Source organism: Stegodyphus dumicola, chromosome 9, assembly GCF_044657685.1.
Source record: "Stegodyphus dumicola isolate Sdum_Otavi_A_Nest chromosome 9, ASM4465768v1".
Classification (NCBI taxonomy): Eukaryota; Metazoa; Arthropoda; class Arachnida; order Araneae; family Eresidae; genus Stegodyphus; species Stegodyphus dumicola.
Window position 1 is genome coordinate 89,458,284 of NC_140776.1, and position 20,046 is coordinate 89,478,329.

The 20,046-nt window shown below is 32.1% G+C and overlaps 1 protein-coding gene across 4 annotated transcripts in view; it reads left to right on the plus strand.

Moving 5' to 3' along the window:
* The window catches only part of Atg1 (serine/threonine-protein kinase unc-51-like protein Atg1), a 279,303-nt gene that overhangs the window by 249,661 nt on the left and 9,596 nt on the right, over window positions 1–20,046 (plus strand). For all 4 annotated transcript variants that reach the window (XM_085823741.1, XM_085823743.1, XM_085823742.1 and 1 more), the window contains 5 exons: window positions 9,555–9,814; window positions 9,984–10,112; window positions 11,225–11,375; window positions 15,821–15,969; window positions 17,389–17,433. In XM_085823741.1, the coding sequence (XP_085679867.1) occupies window positions 9,555–9,814; window positions 9,984–10,112; window positions 11,225–11,375; window positions 15,821–15,969; window positions 17,389–17,433 (734 nt within the window). The remainder of the gene's footprint in view (window positions 1–9,554; window positions 9,815–9,983; window positions 10,113–11,224; window positions 11,376–15,820; window positions 15,970–17,388; window positions 17,434–20,046) is intronic.

Here is a 20,046-nt window from a genome sequence, read left to right on the forward strand (position 1 = left end):
TCTTTTTTAACATGTTTATCTTCTCTTTATTTTCTCTACTTTTCACTAGATACAAGCATGGAAAATATCAGAAATGCTTCTAATCTTATCACATGGACAGGCATTATAGAAAGGATTTTTTTATTAATAACGAAATTGAAAACCGACAATTTAAAAGATTCATCTCATGTGTCTTAATGCATACACAGGGATGGCACTAGGCATTTTCCCACTTGATGCAACGTCTGAGGACCCTTAATTCTTCTGCTTAGTGCCTTTCTAAATTCTGCTTCCAATGCCTGCTGTAAATTCTAAGTTTTGCCATTTCTAGATTTTGTTGCTCGGTGTGTCACTAAATTCTAAAACTTCTGCCACACTAGCTGTGTAACTGGCCCTTACCATATATATTTTATATTTCTTCTGAATGTTCATATTACTCAAGAAATAAAATTAGCAGGTTTTTCTACACATTCTAAATGCATATACAGTACAAAGTCTGAAATCCAGACTCGTCGGGACTTCGGCGATTCCGAATTTGGGATTTTTTCGGATATTAGATCATCAATTTAAATCTGGTAAGATGGCATGCAGAAATTATACAATTAAAAATATGAAATAAAGAACAATTATAATACGAGGGCCATCCAGGAAGTAGATTACGTTTCCGTCTGTGTCCGCTAGGGGCGGGGCTAGCGCGGCCATCTTGGGGTCAGAGCGTTGCGCAGCTCAGTCTGCATCTAGCCGTGCTAGTGAGAGGTTCGTGCTGTGCTCCGTTCAGATACTGTGACGGTTTGAAATGTCTGTGTTAATTGAAAATCCCGCGAGGTGCGCTCAGTAATAAGGTTTCTGACTGCAAAAAACTGTAAACCGATAGAAATCTATCGGCAGCTTCGTGAAGTGTATGGGGACAACATTATCACTGAAGGTGGAGTGCGTCAGTGGGTCATAAGATTTCAAAATGGCCGAACCAATGTTCACGACGAAGATCGAAGTGGGAGACCCAGCATAGTGACCGCCGAACTTCTCGAAAAAGTCGATGCTAAAGTCCATGAAAATCGAAATTTCACAATAACGGAACTTTCTTTGAGTTTTCCACAAATTTTGCGAAGTTTGTTGCACGAAATCATCAGCGAAAAGCTTGGTTACCACAAGTTTTGTGCAAGATGGAAGGCAAGAAGAGGTAACGAAGTGGTTGAAGGCGCAGGCGGCCGAATTTTTCGACGAAGGAATTTCCAAGCTCGTACATCGCTACGATAAATGCCTTAATTTGTATGGTGACTATGTAGAAAAGTAGTATTTGAGTGTGGCTTTCATCTGTATATAATAAAATTTGTTTCCTATACTTTGTATACTTTTTTATTCCAAAACGTAATCTACTTTCTGGATAGCCCTCGTATAAAGGGTACCCAAAATTTACAAAAAAAAAAAAGCTTAGTATTTGTTTACTTTATTAAAAACATTTCTTTCAATGTCAGTTGTTTAAGTTGCTTCCACAAAAAATTCAAAAAGTTCCTTTTTCTTTTTTTATGTCATATATAGTTGACTTTCCAATGACATAATCCTCGCATAATTTTGAGATGGATTGTAGATCCTTTGGCAGCTCCAGAATTGGAAACTCTTTTTGACATAATCGAAAGTTCAAGCTTAGTTTTTATAAAATTGCCGTAATAATAACAGTCTGCAAAAAATAATAAGCTTGATCAAATTAGAAGATTAGAGAGCAGCGCAGTCTGCTACATTAACTGAAATGCCTTAGAATTAGTAAAGATAATTTTAGCCTAGCTTAATAGCATCCGTTATACATTATTGACTGTGTATCACAAGATTGGCAATGAAAGCCAAGTTATTTCACTAAATTTTGTCTTGCTCCTATTGCATACTGAATTAAACCTGAATTGTATTAGTTTAGTTATTTACTATACCTACGTTTATATCTTTGCACATGCTTAAAACTAATCTGAGTCATGAATAAATAAACTCCCACATATACCTAAGGCTTTATCTAGGGCCGGTGCTAAATACCGTGTGATAATTTGCCTTCTCTTTTTATAGTAAATAGATCTTTCTCTATTGCAATCAGATACATATATCCAAGGCTCATCAATTCTAACTATATATTTTCATTTTTCGCCTGCCAAATAGTTTTCATACAGCAATCTGCACATAGTCTTATGCTAAAAAATGTATTTCGGCAATAAACATCATGTTTTTTTTTTTTTTTTGTTTGTTTGTTTGTTTTTTTGTCTACGGGTCCTAAATTTTGCTACAAAGCACCTTTCTAAGTTCTAAATTTTCACTGCGCCTTATCCTGGATCCCAGTGCTTTCCCTTAATCATAAAAAATTTCTCATCCCTTAATTCTGCCGCTCGACGCTTCCCCAAATTCCAACAATTTTCGTCTTTCCTAAATTCTGCCATCTGGTGCCGACATATTCTGCCAACGCTTCTGAGTTTATGGGGAATAACATATCAGTTATTCTTAATTAAAATAGCACTAAGTGTAATCTTTTGGCCTATAAGTTTCATTAACAAAATCTATTTTTAGTATATGAAAAGAAATTTTTGTTGAATTTTTCCTTGTTAAAATTTTTTAGAGCATTTAAAAATCTATAATCATGGCCAAGCGTAATGTTAGCGTAAAGGGTTGCCATAACTCTTGTTATTCAATTCCTAATATAAAAAAAAAGTTTAGACATTGCTGCAGAAGGTATTATTGAAGCTGTCATGTATTCATAAACATGCGGTGATGAAAGCAAAATATAATAAATAATGATTCACCAGGTCGACGTCAAGGATATAAAATAGGTGAATGTTTGAATTTGAGATGTATGCCAAGCAGATACTCAGCTACGGAGCCAAATTATTAATCTCATAAATTTATGCTATTGTGATTGTTTTTCCATAATGAGGTATTTTATTTAGTGTGTAAGTGAAATTAAGAATAGGAATTTTTAAGTGAAAATCTCTATGTGTTTTATTATGGAAGGAGAAATCAAATGCGCAAAAAAAAAAAAATGTTTGGGGCTTTGAGGTCTGGATTTTAGATCATTCCGGATAATGGACGGGCGGATTTCAGACTTTGTACTGTAGTTTTTTTTAGAAAAAAATCCTTAATTAAATCCCAAAATTTTAAAGTAAAAAGGAAACGTGTTGAAGGAAGAAACTGAATACATAAAGAAAATTATTCTTCAAAGCTATAACATGCCTTTATGTTCTAAGTTCTTTTTACATAAGAGGCTTGTTTAAACCTTTGTCTGACTTTGTAGTTACTTTCAGACATTGTGATAATTTGCCTTCTCTTTTTATAGTAAATAGATCTTTCTCTATTGCAATCAGATACGTATATCCAAGGCTCATCAATTCTAACTATATATTTTCATTTTTCGCCTGCCAAATAGTTTTCATACAGCAATCTGCACATAGTCTTATGCTAAAAAATGTATTTCGGCAATAAACATCATGTTTTTTTTTTTTTTTTTTTTTTTTTTTGTTTGTTTGTTTGTTTTGATTAGCTTTAAATCAGATATTATAATTTTGTTCATAGTTCCTACAGAGATATTTAAAGATTTTGCTACGGCTCTTTGGGGAGGGGATTTTCTTTTAAAACATGAGATGTAACTTTAGATTTAATAAGAGCTGTATGTACCTTTGTTGGGTATGCATTTCTTTCCCTTTTTCCCAGTCAGATGTAAACTCTGGCATTTCTTTCCTATCATATTAATTATGTCACTTATTTTATGTGTAGAAATATTAAATCCTTGCTTTTCACATATTTTTTTAATAATTCAATAAGAATATTTCTCTTCGGACAGCACAAAAATATAGCTTTCGATCCATTGTTTATTTTTAAGAGACATTTTAAAGAAATAAATATTTTTAATATGGCATAAGTAAACTTTATTCCAGTTTGATGGCAGCGATGTTTGTATTTTAAAATTAGTACAGTAGAAGTCCAGAAATCCGCAAAGCTTGGGACCAGAGGTTGTGCGGATTTTAGGATTTTGTCAATTGCTGGGTAAATACATAAGCGCATTACTAACTGCAAGACTAGGGTTTGCTAATACCTTATTGAGTCCATGTTCGTTTGCCATGTTCAACAGACTTTCAAAAATTGACTTTTGAAATTCCGTCATCCTTTTGTATTTTTCATCCTCGTCATTTCTAGGTGGGTCATTTTTCTTTTTCGCCTTCTCCACAAAGTCCTCCTTTTGCTGGTTGTGACTTCGGGCATCGGGAAGAACATTCGGAGTTTACATCATCATCGTCCATGCAGTCATCAACATTTCTGAAGAACGACATTTTCGTCGCCCGAAGGTAACAAAAAATATCAGTGTGAAAATAACGATCACTAACCGCCTACGTAACTGAGTTAGTATTCAATCAGAGCGTCACCAAAGTACATGCTACACATTCAACGTCTCAGCTCGGCAATCCAAAATAATCCAAAAGACCTCTGTCATTAGTTAAATGAGAAATAACTCTATTCATTATTAGTTTTCAAAAAGTGTAATTTTAAACACAGCTACTTTTAATATATAATCTATTTATACCTTGATAACTAATATGAAAGGGAAATGAAAATGTGATCATTTTCAGTATTTTCTTCTCATGAGACTGATTTTTTAAAAATATCTTGAATAATTTTTTTTTTTTCTTAGAACTTTTTTTCATTAGTTGAAATAACATTCACAAATTCACAGATCTTTTATCAACATTCAAGAAGAATGTTTACTTCCATCAAATATTCTTTATAGTATTAGTGTCTATGTTTATGCTTGAACTTTTGAAATAAAAAACCAATGAACCTAAAAAATGTTTTTTTATTTAGTTTTAATTTTTTAATTCTGAACAAAAAGAAACTTTTCATTATATTGATCAAAATATGTTTTTACAAAAATCAATAAATATTCACCTATTGTCAGCAACTTGAAAAATCTTTATTATTAACTTGATCACTTCATTTGAAAATCACTTCCATCCACCCCACCCCCCTTCATTACATGTTTACTTTTCAAACTTTCAACACTCTACCTACCAACTTATCAAAATATTGGCATCATTCCAACAATAGGCCTGCATATTATTGGAGTGTAATGTTTACTTTCAAGCAAAAATATTTCCTTTTGTCCTATTAGTTGTGATGCTTCCTTAGTTAAACTTATGCACAATGAAATTCAATGCATCAATAAAATGTGAATGTTTACCCTTCCAATGCATCAATAAATGCCAGTATTTACCCTGTGCATCACTAAAATCTGAATGTTCACCATCTTTGCATGCTGTTTATCATTAATAAAAGCCATTTTAGTGCTTTTATTTATTTATTTATTTTTTCTCAGTTATACTGAGGCACTTATATTGAGTTTCCAAACAGCTCCAAAAGCTAAATCAATATTTAACAGATGTATACCAAGGTCCATGCCGACAATAGGTGCAAGGTTGTGCAGCGCACGATGGAGCCAAGTCAGAAAAGTGCCAGGAATGATTAAAACAAACAATTTGTCTCGCTGCCTGTCTGAACAGAAAAATTCTTGTCTTATTTGAACACACCTTCGGGGGTCAACTCAGGTAAAACCTGGGAAGCTACTGTAAGGAACTATACCTAGGCAGTCTCGGCCACGGATTTTTAAAATCGGTCTCCACAGGACTGGAGTCATCACACCACAGCTGGACCATGGGCTGGATTGGTGGCCCGATCTATCTGGCAGTGTTTAAGTCACTTCATTCTGCTGTCAGAATCAGAACGAAAAAAATTGCCGTATTAAATATTTAAAGGTTAAATCTATTTTTGAAGCCTTAAACCAAGTTGATTAATGACTAACGAAAAACATGTTTTGTTCCAATGAATTCTCTGAGACTTTAAATTAATCCAACTTTCTTTTCAAACATAATTTAATTTAAAAGTCTAATAAAATTAATTTCTTTTCCCGACATATTTTCACATTCCTGTAGTACAAAAATTATATGCAATTTCAAAAAAATTATCTAAAAAGGTTAAAGGTGAATGAATCAATTACTATACAAAAATAAAAATAAAATCTGTTTACAGAATTTAACAATCAATTTAAATTTTAAAAATTGAAAGTTAATTTTATAGTCCTATTATATAAAACCTAAAACTAGGGTTGGCTCATTTAAGTGAAGGAAAAGAACCAACTTTTCTGTGAAATAAAAATCCTGTCAAAGGAAAAAATGAAATAGCATTTTCTGGAGAAAATTTTGCTAAAAAAAATAAATAAATATTTTAACAGAAAACAATGAAATTATTGAAAAAAATCAAGCTTACCCTTTTGTACACGTACAAGCCTGCAGTATGTATCAACTTTCAGATGCCTAATAGGTTACCAAAATTTCAAAAGGGGAGACCAGAAACTGTAAAAGATCTTCTACAACAAATAGCGATGGACTTAAAACCATAAACAAGCCTGCACTTCCTTGTTGTAAAGCAATTGGTCGCCTTCCGGAAAAGAGGTTTTGGGTTGAAGGAGCATCTTAAGGAAGAGGTAACAAGTGTCAAACATGGCATCATTTTTAGATGTTTGTCTTTAAAGAGAAACCATCCAAGATAGCTATGTTTATAGCAGTCTCTTTTTAAAACTGGCCAAAAGCACTGGAAATATGAAAAATGGGTGTTTAAATATTGTAATAATTCATGCAATCAAGCTCTCTCTCTATGTACAGTACAAAGTCTGTAATTCAGACGTCCATTATCCGGAATGATCTATAATCCAGACCTCAAAGCAACCAGCTTTTTTTTTTTTTTTTGTATGCTTTACGCATGCGCATAAAGAATGTGCATACATTACGCACCTTATACTTCAAAAGTCATAACACCTTGGGTCTTTACTCTTAATTAGGTATAGCGCATGCTTTATTTTGTGTGTTAGTACTTGAATAACCCTTATTCTTCGTATCTGGAACGCAGATTTTCTCATAAGTTTTTAATTTCCCTTTGAATTCAGAAATAGTTTTACACCCATAAAAAATAATTTTGGTACTACTCTGATCCGGTATGCCATCGATTACATAATCAAGAATTGATGAATCATCAACAGAACCGCGACTGGATATTTCACGCATGGTAATTAAATATTCGGAAAGGGATTCACCAGGTTTTAAGTGTTGTTTAAGTCTAGACATAGGCTAAATAAACCGCATTTTTTTCTACTTAGCACGATATTACTTGCGTAATCAGAACAGCTTGGCTTAATGATTTGTTTCTCTAACCATTCTGAAATCTCTTTATCAATTTCATGCTGCTCTGCCGAGTGGGGAGCGCAATGAACTGGAAGTTGATCTGTCAGCACTATCCTCATCTTCAGGGCAGATGTTTTTATTTTTTTCGGCGTATAATTCCTTACTAAATGTAGTATTTCAACTCGATGAACTCCATCTTTGATGTGATTGAAATTAATCTCCTCATCATTATAAATATCACGAATACACATCAAATAGTCTTCTGGTTGCAATTTTCTAATTTCGACTATGCGTAATGTATGCTTTATGCATGCGCGCGTTGAAAGATATGTTAAATAAAGTAAACAAATAAATGTTAAGTTTTTTTTTTTGTAAAATTTGATAACCTTTAGATCATAATTGCTCTTTATTTCATAAATTACGGTTTCATATTTTGAATTGTATAATTTCTGCATGCCATCTTACCAGATTTAAATTGAGGATCTATAATTCAGAAAAAACCCTAATCCGGAATCGCCGAAGTCCCGACGAGTCCGGATTACGGACTTTGTATTGTATATATATATATACACAATCTCTCTCTCTCTATATATATATACCGTATTTGACGGCATATAAGATGCACTTTTTTCCCTAAATTTGGTCTTAAAAAAGTTACCTGAGTCTTATACGTGAAGGATACAGGTTAACTTTTAATACTGAATGCTATTTTCAGCCTGGATAAAGGTCTAGACACACATAACTTTTTCTACATCTGCATGTGTGTGGCCTTCTAAATAAGGGTGTGTCGTATATGCCAGTGCGTCTTATATGCTGTCCAATATGGTATATATATAACATACTGGTTATCATAAATTAAGGAAAAATCACAAAAATAGCGATAACTCCCTCAAAAATAAGCCAAACCGTGTAAAATTTGAATATGTTGCCAAGTAAGAGTAGCTGAGTAAAACTGCAATATGCAAATTAGTGGCACTACACTCGGAATACGTCATCTGCGAGGAGAATAAAAGTCCATGTTTGAGAGCAAACCCACATATTTCACTGTGATAGTGACATCAGAAATCTGAGATAGCCAATTCGTAACAATGACCTCCAGGCATCATTTGCCTGCAGAACTGCGATGGAGAGCCATTGGGAGACTAGAGGCAGGATAAAGTCAAACAGAAGTGGCCAGATGGCTAAATGTGAGTCCTTCTGTGGTTCATAGACTTTGGAGGTGATTTCAAATCACAGATTCGGCCTTTAGGAGGCTCAGCCAAGGACTACCAACTGCTATGAAGAGCGTTGATGACCGATATGTGACATTATGTGCTCGCAGGAATAGAACCGCTACTCTGACTCTTCTTAGATCCTCCCTTGCTGCAGCCACCGGAAGGTTGGTGTCAATGTCAGCTGTGCGTAGAAGGCTTCACGAAGGTGGTCTGTATGCGAGGCGAACAACCGTTTTTGTGCCGCTCAAGTCACGGCATAGGAGGGACCGTTTTCAGTGGGCACGACAACATGTCCACTGGACACCTGAGCAAGGGAGAGCTATTCTCTTTACGGATGAGTCCAGATTTAGTCTAGAAAGCGATAATAGGCGTTATTTGATATGGAGAGAATCTGGAACCCGTTATCATCCATCAAACATCCGTGAAAGAGATGCATACAGAACAGGCAGTGTCTGTGTTTGGGGTGGCATCTCTTTCGGTGGACGTACAGACCTCCATGTCTTTCCACCGGAAACTGTGAATGCTCCAGTTTATAGAGATGACATCCTTGATACTTATGTACACCCATGTGCCGGGGCAATAGGTGATGCTTTCCTATTACAAGACTATAGCTCAATACCACACAGGGCTCGCATCGTAGATGATTATCCTCAACAGGACACATTTATGTGCATGGAATGGCCAGTTCGATCCCCGGACTTGAATCCTATCAAGCACGTTTGGGATGATTTAAAGAGACATCTAGCTGCTCTCAGTCTGTCCCCTCAGACAAGCATCACACATCACTGTATGTGCTGTATTGGTTCTAGGCGACCATCTTCCCTATTGAAGATACTTTTCCTATAGCAAACTGACACCTTCAATTTGTTCATTTTATACATGTGCTCATTAGCATATTTAAAATTGAATTAATAAAAAGGAATAATTAAAAACAAAAGCTCAGCAAACAAAGTAAGTAACTATTATAATTGACGGAAAATTAGTTGAATTTTCAAGGGGAACAAACTAACTTTTGTTACAAAGTAGATAATATATTCGATAATCAACTAGTAAATAAATTATTATTTTATTACTTTGCAGCTTTAGTCAAGTATTAGGCAATTTATTACTAATAATTACCTTATATATGTGTGTGTGTTTATTATTTATGTATATTTTATTGCAGCTTCTCAGAGCCCTCCCCATCCTCCATTAATGGCTTATAACACACAACAGCAAAGATATTTTTACAACCCAAATACATGCCAGCATCGTTGCTGTTGTGGTGGCCAGGGATCACCAGGAAGAATTCGGCGCAATTCTTTTGCTGGTGGTATGTGTGTAGATTCATCACCCACTGCTCATTTTTTTTCTCATGGTACTTCTCCTTCAAGTATGGAAGGTCATTTTATACCACCAGAATTACCGGAAGAAACTCTGCTTGAGGTTGGTCAATTGAATTTTTCATTGAATAGTTATAATGGATTTTTTAAGAGAATGAGTTGAAATTAAATGTAAAACCAGCTGCATTTTGTACTGCATTTAATTTAGTGTGCTAATGGGCTCAATAATTTTATTATCTTTTCGTTTGGAGAATAAATTATTTTCTTTGCAGAAGGAGCATAATGACACTCTTGCAAAGTTAAATTTTGTGTCCGCATTAGTAAAATGTATCTTAGAATTAGCCAAGACAAGAAGTTCTCCCCTCTCCTCTGCATTAACAAGTTCCATCACACAAACAGAAGTATGTTATGAATTTTATTTCACTATTTTATTTAATTTTAGATTTTAGTGTGTTTAACCTGTATTAATTTTTATTTTTAGATCTTCTTTTTTATTTTATTAGGCTTTTTTAATGTCTTTTATGTTAGATTGCAAGTTATGAATTATTTTGAGAATTGTATCTTTATTTATTAAATACTGCATATAACGATAGCATTGTATATTGCACTCAAGGCAGGCAAGGAAATAAGTTTTATTAACTGTCTCACATATGTCATCTCGTAGAAAGAAGAAATAAAAAATTAGTACAGTTATTTTTTATGTCTGTTGTCTTTATTTTTAGCAATATCAGAATGGCTGGAAGTGGATCAGGATTAAGAAAGAACATATAAATTAATGTGGTGGCCATAGTTTGAGTTTCAGAGGACAGTGGTGGAAAATTGACAGCCTAATACTTATATTAGATATGCTTAAATAGCTTTGCCATTTTGGGTTCGATTGCTGTTTCTCTGTTTCCTTTGTAAATATTCTTAGCACTTGTAAATTTGGCCTAGGTTTATTACTCATTCTTTAGAAGTGTTGTATGTGCAAGATTAGTTATCTTTTTAATTTTGAAACTTTCATGTGACTGTGATGCATTCTTGTTTTGAAATTTTGGGGTATATTCAGTTAGAATTTTAAAGGTTAAAAATTTTTGTTTTAAAAAACTGCATTGTGTACTAATTTTTCCTTCTCAGAACTTGTCAAAGTCAAATTTTATAGTCATTAAAAATTTGCCTTTAAAAAATAAAATTTGAAACTTTTATTTCCTGTGATAAATTATAGTATAATGGTTAGGTAGCATTTTACAGTTCAAAATATCAAAAGTAATCTGTTACACTCGCATTATATTGTATTTGTTTGGAGCCTATTTTAAAAGAAGTGTCTTTTTAATGCTAGAATGTAGAATTATTAATAATATTTTTATAATTTTAATGATGTTGCTGTACAATATTTGAGAGAAATATCTCTAAAATATCTTTGCAGATTATAAGGAATATGTGTGCATAATGTTAGTATTAATGCAGCACATTCAATAGTTCCAGACAATTAACATACAGTTTTAACTAATTTAGTAATTAAAAATTCTTCCAGACATCTGATCAAGCAATGGGTGATGGATACCGCAGAGCTGTTCAATTACTTTTGTACATGAAAGCGTTACAGCTGATATCTTCTGCATTTCAGTTGTCTCAACAACAAGTTAGAAATGGACATTTACAGCCTTCTACTTCTGTTAGAAATGGTATTTGATTCATAAACTGTTTATTATGCTTTACATGCTGCACATCAAAGCACTTTCTGTAATTTATTCATAACCTAAGTTTTTTTTTTTTTTTTTTTTTTTTCTGATATGACATAGATCTAGTCAACTTTATAACTGTATAATGCTGCTTTGAATATATTATATAATATAGAGCGATTATATTAGGATTTCATCTTTTTAACTGTAAATTATTTTCTGTATTTTGCTTTATGACTGATTATTGTGCAATATCAAATTCTTCACTATTTGTTTTTACATCAGATACAAATTTGCAGCAGTTTGGTTCTTACAGAGGGTGTGTACACATTTTAAAAACAATTATGATAAAGAGTTAAAAAAGAAAGCAAATGTTTTGGAATAAAAATTTTGGCAATTGCTTATTATTTGAAATGAGAAGCATCGCCTGTTACTTTTAAATACATTCTTCTTTAAAAATGTTGCGTGTGAATAAGCTGTGAATTGAAGGATATGTTTTTCATTTTCACAAGAGAAATATTCCTATTCTGTAATTCAAAAACGTTGGGAAATGCATGGTATTAAAATGGTAAAATAAGCAGCATATTAATCAGAAAGGGAAACTATCAATAATTAGTTTTACGTGGAAAGAAGACTCCAAATGAATACCAGAAAAAGCTACATACTGTTTCTAATGTTTCCAAAGATGAATTGTTGATAGCAAGAGGAAATCCGCTGATGCTGAAATCAAATGCGAAGTCGTTAAATACATCTAATGTAACAATAAATAAAATAATAAACCAAGATTTACAAATTAAAAAAGCTAAAAAATACATAATGTTCACCAGCTTTTGCCAAGGAATGTGGCTGAATGCAGAACAGTTTGTCCTATATGAAATCTGTTTAGAAGGAGATGAATGGAAATACATTATGATCTATAATGACCTGGGTTTATCTATATAACCTGGGTTTACCTGATTGACTACAGAAAAGGTCTCTATATTATCAAAATCGAAGAGAAAAAAGTGTGCAAACCTGGTTCCATAATGCAAAGAGAGTTTCAGTAAGGATTTTATGATTGTCGCAGAATTCTTTTATGAAGGGAAATTTAAAATGAATATATATATATATATATATATATATATATATTAGAATAACTGATCATACTATCAAGTGAAAGTTTTATGTCTAATATTTGAAGAATTCCATTTCATTATCCCAGTGACTTTTAATGAATAAAATTTCACCAAGACTAAGCTACAAGCCTTACCTGAAAAAGTATCTCTGCATTCCTAGGAAAAATGAAAACTTTAGGACCAAGCGCTTTTGGAATTTCTGCCTGAAATCCCGTTGTAGAATGCACACTTGATAAACTGAAAGGTGGAGGAAAGTTTAGGAAACTTATATTCAAATTTACTGGATGGTGAAAGTCTACTGTTTATTCAAGATCCTTAAAACTATTTACAAAAGTTGAACAGTTTTCTTTAGGAGTTTTGATCAGTATGAAAATATTTTGTATGCTATAATCAAAATCGGGCTGGATATTCCTAGGTTGTATATCATGTTGTGATACTCTATTTTGCAAAGTGTATTATATAATTTGTTGGTGTTTCTGCCATGCCCTGCAATGCATTTTGTAATCCTGCAGATAATCCTGTCTTTTTTTCCTGAAATTTTCTTTAAAGACTAAGTCACCAGTGTTTCCTGATTAATTCTCAATAAGTCGATTTAGGTTTTGTAAAGAATGAAATAAATTAACTGCTATTTATCTGTCTTTCCCCATATTCTGAAGAATGATAATGAGTTTCAAACCTGCCTTTTATAGAATAGCATGCAATGGTGCATTTTCAAAATTAGGGTTCAAGCCATGAAGGAATCAAGTTTTTTATATGCTGTATCTGACTTATATCTCTTCCTTACATAACTAAAGAAAAGTGGTCTTTTCTTCAAATTTTTGCCAATATGGTTGATGCAAATTAGGTGGGATCTCCACCAATTTTTATTATCATTAGAATTTTATAATTGTTTAAAGTCTACGAAAATATATCAGCTTTTATGTCTGAAATGCATTTTTTAAAAATCTTAACTTGATTTTAAATGTAGTCTTTTAATAGCAATTAAAGTGTCTGTTTTTGTAAGTTTTGATTAGAAATTTCTTCCTCTATTCATTTGTCTTATCTACCATAAATTCCCTTTTTATATGCCGAAATCTCTGGAATTTTCATGTATCCAACATTCAGCGTTTTCCGTGTTTTTACTCTATTTGTATTGCTTTTATAATTGTTTTTTCTGAATTTTTGTCTTATACCATCTAGCTTAACATAATTGATTATAATTGTCTTAAAAATAGTAATTCTTATCAAATAAGTTAGTTTTTTTTTAAATCCAAAGGGGCAGAAGGACTATTAATTTCATTTTGGCACTTTGTCTTGAAGCACTAAAAACTGCGTATCACTTTTCAAATTGTTGGCCACCAAATATTAAAGCCCTGTATTGCATTTAAAGAAATTAAATAATGAAGAAATCTGTACATATGTTTCTTGCATTGTGATAAAACAATTGTACCATGAAGACATCAAAATTTTGAATAAAATTTTTGGTATCTGGAAGCCCAAATTTGGAATTTGTTTTATTATCTATTTCATATTTTGTAAAATTTAACGAATTTTGCTTAACAAACTCAATGATTTCAAAGCGAGCGATGGCCACACTGTGCAGGATTTTTTTTTTTTTTTTTTTCCCTAAATCTCCAGCTTGCAAGAGTGTGTATCGGAAATTCTAAAGATATGCTCATTTTAAAATTATTTTGAGATATTGCTGTTGAACTGAATTTTATAGTTTAACCCTTTCCAGCACTCTACCTTTTATAGTCGGAGATTTGATAAAAGAAAAAAGGTAGGCAGTCTAATTAGGCCTAGAGGAGTACACAAGTAAAATTTTGTGAAGATAGCACTTATCATTTTAATTCTGTGGGTGTGCCCAAAGTGGCAGACTGATTCAATAGAGCTTTGAAAAGAGTGCTGAAATGAGCATTGTTGTCAATGAACTGACCGATGAGATGCGGAGAAACAAAGAATACAGACTCTCAGTTGTCCTAGATTATCGGTGAGCCCGGTCTGGGCACACCTAAGGTTTGTTATTTAATTTTAGGCAAGATTTCAAGTTAAAAATTTAAAACTAATATATAATAAGGAGATTAGCATACAGCCAAAAAAATAACATAGAAATTTCTTTTCAAACAATTCTTTTTATACTCTAAAAAAAAATCTGGATGATTTCTTTGAAAAGTGAGGATCTTAAAAAATCCTTTTTCATTCAATTTTTCTGTGTGAACAGAAGGAAATTTTTAGGTGTGTCCAGACCAGACACACTGTGCCGCAAAGGGTTAAGTGCAAAAAACATTATATTTAATAAATAAAGGTAAAACACAAAACGTTAAAAAAAATGTCCCTTTGGCCATAATGTAAAATCTGAAAATTGTCAGATCTTTTTTTTTTTTTTTTTTTTTTTCTTTTTTTAGCTGCCACAAAATTATGGTACCCTGTGCTAAGATACCTATCTGACATTGCATAAGCTATAAATCTTTGATGTTTTAAAATTGTAATTGTTGCTGATTCTTTACCAGCTTTATAAACTGCATTCATCTACATCAATTGTTACGATGAAATTGTGTCTGTTAAGAACACTTAAATGCTTTGTTTTGAATGTTTATTTTTATGACTTTGTGTTCTTATTCTATATTTGTGACAATTCTGCTTTTATTAGTCCAAAGAGATTTGAGTCCCAAAAAACTATAATTTTCGTTTTGCCATTTTGCATCAGACTCCTGTAAATGTCTGTTCACTTTTCAAACTATTGCCACAAAATGTTAGAGTTCTGCATTATATTTGAAGAAATTAAATAATGAAAAATCTGCATAAATGTATGTCTATTTCTTGCATTATGATAAAACAACAAACAGTATCTAGAGCCATCCAATTTTGAATGACATAATCCTACTGCAAATATGGGCATCTGAAATCCCAAATTTGAAATTAGAATTTGTTTTATTATCGATTTCATATTTTGTAAAACTTTAACAAATTTTTGAGTAACAAACTCAACGATTTAAAAGCGAGCAATGTCAACACTCTACGGGGGGGTCATCTCCAGCACGTTGAACTGTGTATTGGGAATTTTAAAGGTATGCTCATTTTAAAATTATTTTGCAACATTGCTATTGAATTAACTTTATGGTTTGAGTGCAAAGAACGTGATATTTAATAAATAAAGGTAACACACAAAACGTTTTCACCCCTTTGGACATAATTTAAAATCTGAAACATTTCAGATTTTTTTTAAGATACAAATTATATTATCAATTTCATATTTTGTAAAACTTTAACGAATTTTTTTTTTTTTTTATATTTATTTTTATGACATTTTAGTCATTGCTGTAGAGTTCTGACAATTTTTACTCATTTTTCTAGTTCTGCATTTGATGAAAGAGCATTACCATTTTTGCTTGAGTATGTGCAAAAGTCTAAATACTCCAGGACTTTTGCAGTCTGTTGGTGTAGACCCAGCTACCTCGGAAATAACAGCAGATAAAATCCTTTACAACTATGCTATAGAAATGGTATGATATCTACTTTTAAATTTATATAATTTTTCGTGAGTTAGGTATGTAGAGTAGTTATTAGTACGAAATAATAATTATATGTGTAGGAAAACTTCGATCATGTTATTAACTATTTTCTGCCTTAGTATTTATCACAAAGCTGAGTGTAAAAAATTGAGATTTTTTTAAAGTTATTTTTTGTTAAAATTTATTTATACTTTTTTTTAAATTGAAATTGACTTTTGTTTAAATCTTTTTTTTTTTTCTTTAAAATATGTAGTATAAATAAAAAGTAGAGTTGCTTCTAGCTATTTTGATCTGTTATTAAAACTTCCTTTGCCAAATGAATGCTATATTAAATAGATATTTAACATTTCCTGGTGATTGAACTTGAAAATAAAAAATAAAAAAAACTGTTAAGAAATGAGAATTTAAAAAAAAAAAAAAAAAAGCCAGTTGAATTTCTATATTTATACACATATCCATGACATTTTGCTCTTGGTTTAAGTTGTACGTAAAAGTTGCACCAGTGGTGGAGTAATTAATACTGGTAATTAGACCTGCTTTGGGCTCGAATCCAAGCAAACTAACTGGTGAGCTGTTTGGTTGGTTTTCATGGTTTTTCAAAATGTGTAACATGATTATGGGCCTCTGAGAAAGTCTCCCGCAAAGGCATCCCAGCCTCTTAGGGTGATAGCCCTCATGGCTTTGTCACATTCAAATAACCTAATACATATCAAATGCTAATGGTGGGCATTTCCTTTTAACGACTTCCATAAAACATGAGCTTTGAAGCATTTCAAGTTTTGTGTCTCTATTTGCTTTTCACTAGACCAGATTTTAAAAAACATTCTGTGATTACTGGCAAATTTCTTTTACTCCTATATATCCTTTTTATAGCTATGCAATTTCACTACTCCAGTGCAAGTACTTTTTATGAAGTTTTTTCATCAACTTGTGGATTAGTAAAGGGTGTGATTAAGATATAAATTTGAAAATGTGCTTTATAATACTTTTTAGTAAAAATTCTAAAAGCTTATATTGTAAAATAAATACTAAAAACTTCATGCAACCAATTGGTCCCACTGTATTTAAATCCTTTACAAAGATAACATTTCCTAAGAAATAAGAACACATAGAAAGAAGAAAGAGTTTTAAAGTGGTGCAGATTTCATATCTTAAAAGTTAATGTATGAAATTTATCACTAAGCAGCTTCTATTTTGTGTTAAATTTCCTAAGCCAATCTTTGAAAATGATTTGTTTTAGTTCTTGCTTAACTCCGAAATCTTGACATGAAAATAAAAGTTTGCTGCTTTGTAGGTCATGAAATAGGTGTATACACATTATTTAAATTGCAAGAATGCTACATATGTGAATTATTTGATATTGTTTTATGTAATTTTTTATATTTTACATTTATCTTTTGCTATCTTTAGTGTCAGTCTGCTGCATTAGAGGAACTGTTTGGAGAACCAAAAGAGGTGATGAATTTTTTTTATTAAATTTTAATTCATTTCAAAATGTAAGTTAGTATTTGTAACAGAGAGAGTATGCATAAGATTCATTATAGAGACAGTATCATACAATCTAATTATTTTTTTAAATGCTTAGCTGATTTTTTTATTTAATTTGTTGCTATCAATAAGAATTTATCTTTTCAGATTTTTCTTTTGTTTAGTATGAAAGTCGATTTAAATTGTCTTTTAAAAAGAAAAAAATATGTATAAGTTATGTACACTTATTTGTTATATATAGGTGGCTGTTTTGGGGAAAAGTTTTAAAGAATAGTAAATATTTTTTAGCTAAGTGTAATTGTGGCTGTTATGTAAAAAATAATTAGCATACATTTAATGCATATACATCTTTGACAGAATCGATTATCAGAACTTTATGGGGTAATAGGACAAAGTGATATCAAAGTAACAATTTCCATAATACAATGTATGGTGAAATATGAAATGAGCACCAGAAACACAGGAATTACAAAAAACATTCAGAAGGAAAAATTGTTTTAATCATGGATATTTACAATAATTGTTCAGAACAACCAGCAGCTACACTTGCAACATGCATTATAGTGTCAATGGATCTCATTTCTCTTCTAAAGACCTTTTCACCAAAATAAGCATCTCTGCTGCAGAAGTATGTGACATGCTAGGTGTCTTCCGAAATGTGGTGCAGTTACGTTATCTTTGTAATGATGCATTGGTTGTCATTTAAATGATTTTTATGCTGCATTCAGTTGGTTTATGTGCAAATTATGCTTTGAATGCTGTAAAACATTTCATGTAAGTTGCATATTCTACTGCATTATAATAAAGAATGCCATTTCTTTTAGCTAGAATAATACTATGCATTTTCCCAGTTATTCTTTCCAAGTATGTTAACGTTTGACATAATTGGAAGCTATAGCTAAATTATTGTTAAATGTTAACAATAGTTTAGCTATAGGTCTTGATAATTTTGTGAGTGGAAGTACTTTTTTTCTGGCAGCATATTATATGTAAAAAAAGAACTTATGTATTACATATGCAGAGTTGCCAACTCTCCCAATTTAGGCAGGAAACTCCCGACTTTTTGTTATTCTTAAAATTTCTCACGATTTTTATGGAACTTGGCTTAATACTTCGTTACGTGAACAAAAAAACAGAAAAAAAAAGTGATTTGGGACGTTTGAAAGCAATTGAATTTTCTCTAGATTATATCTAAAACAAAACCTTGCAAATCAGATGAGAATTTCTGTTTTGTGAGTGAGAGCATGCGTATCCAGAAACATCGTTCTCCAATGGGCATCGAGCTCCACTGCGTGTCATCTGGTATATATTAGCCAATGAGCACAAGCAAGCTCAAGGCTGTTATTTGAATGTTCTTTAGTTATTTCGTTTATCTTGTTCTGAGTTGTGTGTGTACACGTGCCTTTGGGAAAAAGTTTTAGAAATTATCATCTTTTGTTATGTCTGCAGGAAAGGTGAAATACTCCTATACGTTTCAAAAATAGTACACAGTTGGCTTTCTTTCCATTATTTCCTCAAGGAAATGTAATAAATTTGCGATGTGTACCGCTTGTCGTTGCGATTTTTCGATTTTGCATGGTGGAAGGGGCGGATGTTCTCAAATATGTGCGTACACAAAAACACAAAGACAACATGAGTTGTTTCGAAAAAAATGAAAATTAAATTTTTCTTCGGAATCAAAGGATCGAAAAGTTATTAATGCAGAATGTCTGTTCTCTGCCTTTTTACTGGAGCACAACCTGCCACTGAATCAGGGTTCGTAGCGGTCCTTATAAGTCCTTATATTTGAAAATAAAATGTAAAGGCCCTTATAGGTGCTTACTTTTCTTTAAAGCCCTTATTTTGTTGTTTTTAGTGCTTATTTTTTGCTTTTAGTTCTTTTTTTGTTTAATGAATGTGCTATTTTTCCCCGTACCAAACCCAAAACTAAATAAACAGCTTTTGTTCCTAATATGAAATGTCAGATGATGAATCATACTCCTGGAAATAGCTTTACCCCCTTTCTCTGCATTAACATAACCTTTGGTGTTCATGAAGAGTACAGACAGGTACCCGTCGTTCTATTGGTCAAAGAATTGCGAAAGCAGTAGAAAATTCTGGTACATTCGGCATTTTTTCCCTCCCACCCAAATACTACACACGTTTGAATTTCTATCAAGATCTTAATGATTTGCATTCTCGTTCCGCTTGGTCAGTTCATATTCGTGTTTATTATGATCGTTATGCTTATATTATATGTATGAATGTTTATAATAACATATTTGCAGTAACTGCTGAAGTATAGTAAACTTTCAAAAATGGTTGTGTTTTAACGCAGATTAACTTTCTAAGGAATAATATTCCGAATAAACTTCTAAAAATGGTTGTGTTTTAACTCAGATTAGCTTTCTAAGGAATAATAGTCGGAATGGCTTAAATAAAGGGAAAGTAATCGAATACTCAAAATAATTTAATTTTTTTGGCCAATACACTATGCAGTACTAAGATTGGGAGGTTCTCCCCTTTCTCCGCAAAATCTCGAATATTGAAACTGTTACAGTTCGCTGTAAAACAAGCAATGGACTTTTTTTTTTTTTTTTT